The following is an 8,203-nucleotide window of genomic DNA, read 5'->3' as shown; positions in this document are numbered from 1 at the left end:
GTAGAAGAAAAACGAGACCCAGCTTTACATTCCCTCGATCCTAATATTAAATCGACACTTCACGATTTACTTGAAAGGTCTGTTATAATGCCTGAAGATAACGCATTCATTACCGTGACACTTAACAACAGCTCATAACATATCCCGCTACTAGAAGATACAGGCTTGATCGATATTCAATCTTTCAAAAGAAGAAATACTAGCTAAACATGCTTCATGTTACAATCATTTAGATATCCTTTATAGACAATGATAAGAACACGGACCTCCTTCCTTTGTATTTGATTCCTAAATTTCGCCAATAATCCATGTTACCAGCGTGTTGACTGTCCTGTTTTTCGCCCAATCCTGTAACAAATCGTCCTACTACCATTCTCAGCACTATCAAATCAGTTTTAATGTAATATTGTTTACTCTAATTGAAATCAAAAGTGTGTGTAACTTTTAAGAAATCCAAAGAGCTTTTGACTAACCTTGAACACCCTGTTCTCTAAAAACATATGATCCTATCCGAAGATGTTGGTTACTCCACTCTACCATAACTATCTTTAACTAGAAGATGTATTCGTCATCTTTCTTTTCAAAGAGAGGTGAGCGGCGGTACAGATATATGGTTGTGAAAAATGTCAAAGTAAAAAAAAAAAAAAAACCACCACATACAGAGGACGGAATGGTGAAAATTCCATGTCGAAAATATCTGTGTATAGTGATATGATCTGGTTTTCGTGTAGGTTTCATTTCCGGTCATCTCGTAGTTATTCCTAATGAATATTCATATGTCGACGTACTGTCGAAATTACTATGACTGCAAGTATAAAGAAACTTCTTAAGCTTTATCTATATATGGAATCAAGTGTATGTCATAGAATATTACGAAGATTTGGCCCCACATTTAAAAAAAAAATATTTTTGTACCCATGGGAAAAAACTTTCAACTTAAACCTGTTGGTTCATTTGTTTATAGTCATTCATGTTCTTATCTTTTTTTCTTTTTTTAAAATTAAGTTTTTGTTTTTATTTATTTATTTATTTTTGCGAAATTTCTTTCCATGAAACACTATGCCTCCGGTTGCAACAAAATTCTGAAGTGTGACATTAAAACATTACTGTTCTAATTCCATGCACACTTTGCGAGATATATTGTCTTCATTTTAGTAATAATCTTTTCTAATTTACCTTTCAAATGTAGGTCAAAGGTCACGGTTAAGGTCACATGGTCAAAAGGTTTGGTATCAACAAAAAGGTCTTGTCTTAAGGAACACGTGTCAAATGTGAATTTCTAACATGGCCGGGTGTCGTTCTTAAATTCGTCTAAACGTTTATTAGTGACTATCCTAGCTGGTTTTCTTGTCTAATGTTTCAGATTCGGCTTGTGAACACTTGTCACGTTCGTCAACATTTTCCTCAAAACCTATTCTTGTTTACCGCATCAACAGGTAAGCTTGGGGTTCACAGCTTCTAAACTTGTCCATTGTTTTTGTTTTTTTTTATTTTATTTCGTGGAACATTTGATTAGATCAATACTCTATACTTATGGTTTCGCAAGTCAGTGACGTTTGATAGAAGATTTTACATCCGTGTTTTCAGAGACGAACAAGTTTATATTACATGTGAACGGCATTGATATTACAAAACGTCTCATAAAATGCAAATCTTAATTGTAAATTTAGACATTAATTTGAAATCTAGAACATTCTGACAGCGATTACTGAACGCTTTGCTCTTCGTGTATATCAAGCGTTTAATATATGCGTTTGATAATTTTATACAAAGATATTGAAAAGTGTGTCCTGGTTTGCCAGTTGGTTCCATTGTTGTTTATTATGTTTTTTTATTGGGAAATGTGACATTATGTACTTGAATTGATTAACAATTGATCAAGTTAACATGACAGATGTCGTTGTTGAAGCAGTAGCCGCACAACTTTCCGGAACACCTGGTCTTATTTTCCTTGCACTTTTTCAAAAGTCTCCGTATTAATCTTTTGTTATTTATATTGTGTGCTCTTACATAAGTCTAATTGATTTTGTAATCTGATGATATGTATGTTCTTTGTTATTTTTCATGATATTTATCTAGTCATTCAACGTAGATATTAAAATGACTTATCAGCAGAGATAAAAAAAAAACCCAAAAAAACAAAAAAAAAAACAAAACTAGGTTAATCAGGGACGCCTTTTGTTATGTTCGGTATCGGATTTCCGGTCACGTGACCTTATTTTTTATTTACAGAAACTCTGGACTGTTGCTGCTATTGCTATGGTGTTTCCTTATATCGGTCTTTGTGCTGTATGATCCAGTATGTCCCCGTCAAAATATTTTCCGTCGAATTCATTATATGAATAGACCTCACTTCATCAGCCCGGATGTGTTCAAAAACTGTGCGTACGCATGCGTCATGACCGAAGGATGGGATTATTCGTCAGCGGATATTGTAATCTGGCAGGGAATCGACAACCCTTTATACCCTCCAAGAAAATACATCAACCAGACATGGGTTTTCCATTCTATGGAACCGCCTCCACTTCACGTGAACACGTTGAAATTATGGGATGGATTAATTAACTGGACAATTTCCTATAGACGCGATTCCGATTTTTATAGTCCTTACGGAATTTTCCGAAGAGTTCCGAATAAGTCGATGCTATCTACGTATACCGATCTGTTGAACTGGCAAACTAGGTCAGATGTTCTATGGTTTGTTTCGAACTGTTATGTGCCAAGCGTTCGTTCAGAATATGCTGCAGAGCTTGGAAAATACATGCATGTGGATGTATATGGGAAATGTGGCACAAAAAATTGTAGTGGAAACTGGAATTCATGTTCAAAAAATTTACAAAATCGTTACAAATATTATCTTTCATTCGAAAATTCGTTATGTCGAGATTATATCACAGAGAAAAGTATAAAAATATACGAAACACTATTTAATGCTATTCCGATACCTCGAACTGGAGCAAATGTGTCATTGTTTCTTCCTCCGGACTCTTATCTTTCAACTGTCGATCGTTCAACAGTGGAATCTTTAGCTGTATATCTGACTAAGCTAAAGTCACCACACCCCTTTTTCCGTTGGAGGAAGTCCTACATTGCAGAAGACACTATAGCGTCGGAGTCTATTTTCTGTGAGCTGTGTCGGCGTAGTCATACCGTGAACAAATACAGACGTGTGTACCGAAGTCTGGACACGTGGCTCAGGGGAAACGAAGGCGGTGTCCCAAGTATGTGTCACAAAGTTAAAGATTTGTAAAGAGGGAACGAAGAAGGTGTACCAAGCTTGTGTCACATTATCAAAATTTTGAAATAAAACATGAAGACAGTGTTCCAAGCGTGTCTCACAAAGTTACAGATTTGTAATGATAAGTGGAGGTGACGTCAATATCAGTTTGCAATTGAAAACACAATAATTGTTTCATGTTACAAATTCCCAATAGGTCACAGGCTTGGCGAACATGTTGTCACTTTAGGTATTCAAAGTACTGCACATTTCATAATATTCGCGAAGGTCGAATTTCACTATATTCGTGGCGATATGAGAAAACGCCAAATAAAATAACCATTTTTGCACGAATACCAATGGGCAAGCGCGAAACCCATTGCAAGGTTCAAACTTGAACAACCGTGGAAGTATCAACCCCGAAAAATAAAACGATTACATATATGATTTATATCTATCAGACCTCTGATCATTCACACACGTACATATAATTATACCTGAGATGTTTTACTCACATCTACCCGGATGCATGATTCTATTACAGATCTAATTGTGCGTTGCTTGTTAGGTATATACCCGCTAACAGCCAGTGTTAATTTGAGGCGGGATTTCCTAGCAGTAGCTTCTGTATGGCTACCTGGCTCTATGTGCTAAATACAGAGAGCTCGTCAAATGCCACCCAGAGCAATAGGAGAAAAATGCCTTATCCGAATCTATAACCATGTCAGCTCTGTTGTTGTGATTGATTACAAACCCCAGTATAGAGAACTTCCCCGATTATTTTATATTCGGCCTTGGACAGGCGTTTCTGTTGTGTTCAGTGATAGTTATACAATCGCCAGATTATTTTATTAGCCACATATTTTTCTCTAAGACGACACAGAAGTGAACAGCGCCATTTAAAACAAGTTGTTAATATATACACACGTTTCGTCCTTCAAGTTCTGCTTGTCAATGTTGCAAAGGGTCTAATGTCTGAAGCCTACGAGGCGACTGAGGAAAATCCAAAGCGAAAGAAATGTCAAAATGTAGATGGGGAGGTGTACAGGTTCCATACATGTTTAAATTCCGTAAATTTCGTAATTCTCATATCTCTAATAATTAAAGAAGAACGTCAAACAGGTGTGGTATTCTGTGCCACCAGTCGTATGAATTCAAATTTGGCATGCAGCGGATGACGGTAAACCTAGTAGTACGAATGTAAGACAATTCATCAATCGATATTATCAGTAAATATAATTATCAACATGGAGACTTATCGATTCGTTAATATGATTTATGATATTGACTTGTTTATACTGAATCTGGTCCAGACGTGAGGCAAGCATATGAATACATTACCACAGTCAAATTTTACCTAGCGTATTTTTTCCATATCATATTTCTCTTCATGTAAACTAGAACTTGTTGGCCAACAATATGACGGGATTTTCACCTGTACACAATTCATACAATTTATACATTACCTATCTAGACTGTACAACGTCAGAATATTTATTTGTGTTACCCTAAAATGACCCATTTCTAAAACCGGCAGTTGACATTTGACACAATATTTTCTTACTACTGTCAATATCAATCGAACGCAATATGCAAATGATTAAACATCATCGCCCTGTACCTCTTATTAACTCAAAAGAGATCGTTTAGATATATTTACAAAATTAAATTCTGTAATCTCGAAAGGGGATCAATGTCATCCAAATTTTCACATCTGCTAGCCAACGACCGGGACATCTTACATGGGGATTTCTAGGCCTGTCGATATCGTCACCCTGTACCTCTTCATTATTGGTGAGAAAACATTTCCAGATTTTAACAAAATAGTCTACATTAGTTTTAACAAACTTGGTAGCCAATAACTAAAGTTTTCTGTATATGAAAAATCAAGACTCTAGACCTTGTATAACTTAAGACATTTTTCGAGGTTTATTACGCAAAATAGTAATTTTCAACTTTAGCCCCTTGACGGAAACCGGGAGTTCAATTTTCAGGCAAGGTTTTATTAATATATTCATCAGTCATATATGTTACTGAAAAAAATTCGTCATCGTATGCCTCTTGGTTATTGATTAAATTATGTTTAGATACTTGAGCAAGACACCTGTTATCTTGAAAGTGGGTCAAGGTCATTTATATTAACAGCCTTCATAGTCTATTACCTGACTATTCTAGATCTTGTGGAACTTGAAAAGAATTTTTCAAAGTTTGTTACCCAAAATAGTACTTCTGATTTTGAACCCCTATAGAAAACCTGAAGTTGACTTAGTATAATTCTTTTACTTACAACTTTGGATAGCAAACGGTCGTTGTATGCAACTGATCAAAGATTATCGTCCTGTGACTCTTGGTTATTTAGATGAAACTATGTAGATATTTTAACAAAATCGACATTGAAAGTAGTCATTTATATTAACCAACTTATAGTCAATGACTTGAGTATCCTTCATATGAAATATCCATACACTAGACCACACAAAACTTGTTACCAAAAATAGCAATTTCCAAGTCCTACTCATATCGAAAACCGTAAGTTGACTAAATAATTTGTTCTTATTACTGATAGCAATCGGTCTCAGTATGCAACTGACCAGATATTGTCATATTATGCTTCATGGGTATGGGTTCGAAACTATTTCATTTTTTTTTATTACTATTAGCAAACTTAATGATGAAGTTCAAGAGTTTTCAAAATATAAAAAAAATATCAAAGTTCTAGACCTTGTGAAATTTTTCAGAGTTTGTTACCTAAATTAACAATTTTTAATTTGACCCCTACTGAGAACAGGAAAACAATTTTTTTACAATGTATAAGTATATACTCACCAAAATTGGAAATCAAAGACACGCATACTCTTCTACATCATCTGCTTATCTCGATTTTTTCTTTCCAACGAAACTGTTATGATTGTATATAATACTCTGCAGACGACTTGCTCCATTGGTACGAGTTGACAGTTGGTTGTATGTGAACTCGCCCCGAAGGTGTTGTGCAACAGTGCGTGCAACACATCGCCAGTTCGTGTTCCGTCATACCTACGATACAGACATACTTCAACGTTGTAGGTCTGACAACGAACTCCTTGCCGATTACGGCCTTTGTAGTTTATGACTGTATATATCCTTAGTGTATTCCACATTCCCTTATCTCACAACATTGGCGACGAGGATAAGTTACATTGAAAACGTGTCCTCCCCCCTTTTGGTATCCATTTATTTATAGTGACTCGGTGTATAGCCGGACGCTATTGTTATAACCCGCGGCTATTGCTTTTGTTAACACATCTCTACCTTTGATAAGCGACTCGGTGATAGTTTTCCGTGTTTGCACGCTTCGCTCTCTGTATTTACGCTCCATTCTCTATACTTGATACTGTTGAGATGGCAGGTAACATTGATTCGGCGATGTATGAGAATTTGACTAAAATAGTGGGCAAAGGTCATAATAGAGTAAATGCCATTATTCGAAAACGTACCAAGTGTGCCGATGAGTTAACGCTCGAAGATTTGTAGCCATTTCGGTTACATCAGGTAAATTTTGGGATTCTTTGATGGATAGGGGATTGATAACTCTTGAGCCGGTGGCCTCCGGGGTCAGCTAAAGCCAGACAGAGGTTTTGGTTCTGTCACAATTGATCACGCCCGTAAAATGGTAGAAAGAGCCGCTGCTGAAAGAGATGCCCTTGAAAATGAGTTTAAAATCAGAGCTGAAGCATTAGCGAGGCGTGAGGATGAAATGCAACTGAAGTTAGGGGCAATGAAAGGTTCATTCACAAGACAACTTCAGGAGAAGGATGAGCAACTCCGAGACGCTCTATCGAAGATTGATTCTAAGGCAAGGCTCAGCCATCTACTAGATATAGTGGATGGTCTTGTACCGGGTTCGGTCTATAACCTTAAAGGCAGAACCGGTCAAGGGGCAGTTAGTAAGGTTTAAAATAATAGTCAAAGCTCAGAGGGCGGGGATAGGATAGGTCTTGGGAAAGATGAAATTGATAAGAAATCGAGGTTCCCAACCTATGACGGCAAAAGCGGATGGAAGCCGTTTTTCATTCAGATTTCCCATCTTGGAGATAGATATGGTTAGTCTGATAGGCAGAAGCACGACAAACTTATTGAGTGCCTGCGGGACAAGGCCTTGAAATATTTCAGCTCTAGACCACCTCACGTGCGTGGCGATTTCAAGGTCCTATGCTCCAAATCCAATAAGCGCTAGGAAGCAAGAACTCCTGCATGGTGTCCGCCGTGATTTGGCTGAGTTACACCAGTGCCCGGACGAAGTGGTTGTAAAGTACGCAGAGAGCGCAGCAGTTGGCTGCTGATGGGTTCCCTGGTGCTCTGGAGGACTTTGTTCAAATCATGGCCACTGACAGCTTCTTGAAAGGTCTTTCTGATAAGTGTGTCGCCCTTGCCGTTCTTAAAAAAAGCCCCCACTACCCTCGATGATACACCAACCCTGGTCAAAAAATGCAATTACCTACCAGGAACTCATATGTGGCAACTCTAAGCATCCCAAACATGATGTTAGACGGGTCTCGTAATTGGATGATGACGATGTGAACGAGATTCCTTTAGTAGGATCGTCAACAATGAATTACGTCAGAAAGAAGGTAGTCTTGATGGTTAGGGTCAAACGGGCGGAGGAAGAGTTGTCGAAGATCCAATCACAGACAGATTCACTTTATAACTTTGTCCAGCAAAAAGGCAGGAGTCGGTTTCTTAATGTCTCCCCTACACGTGAGCGCGGTTGTTTCAAGTGTGGGGATTTAGGCCATTTTGCCAGGGAGTGCTCCAAAAGTAGCCCACGTCAGTAGTGGTCCCGTTCTCTGTCCCCTAACTCCGTGTCTTTAAACGAGCGGGGGCTGAGACGGTAGGCCAACCCCTCAGCCCTATCTGTTTCCCGTCGGTTAACAAATGTGCCGATACTTTGTCTGGAGTGAAGGACGTACGTCTATACTCCAAGGGTGGGATGAGGCATAGGAAGAC

At 37.9% G+C, this 8,203-nt stretch overlaps 1 protein-coding gene across 1 annotated transcript; it reads left to right on the top strand.

The window, feature by feature from the left end:
• Positions 1–559: 559 nt before the first annotated feature.
• Positions 560–3,250, top strand: LOC132563279 (alpha-(1,3)-fucosyltransferase C-like). The gene is made up of 3 exons (XM_060228038.1): positions 560–590; positions 1,364–1,436; positions 2,233–3,250. Exons 1-3 carry the CDS (start codon positions 560–562, stop codon positions 3,248–3,250), a joined length of 1,122 nt encoding a protein of 373 aa, XP_060084021.1.
• The last annotated feature ends 4,953 nt before the right edge of the window (positions 3,251–8,203 follow it).

This window comes from Ylistrum balloti, unplaced genomic scaffold (genome assembly GCF_031769215.1).
Source record: "Ylistrum balloti isolate Yb309-2 unplaced genomic scaffold, AGI_CSIRO_Ybal_v1 Utg371668, whole genome shotgun sequence".
NCBI lineage: Eukaryota > Metazoa > Mollusca > Bivalvia > Pectinida > Pectinidae > Ylistrum > Ylistrum balloti.
The sequence above is the reverse complement of the archived record's forward strand: the minus strand, read 5'-3'. Positions and strand labels throughout refer to the sequence as shown.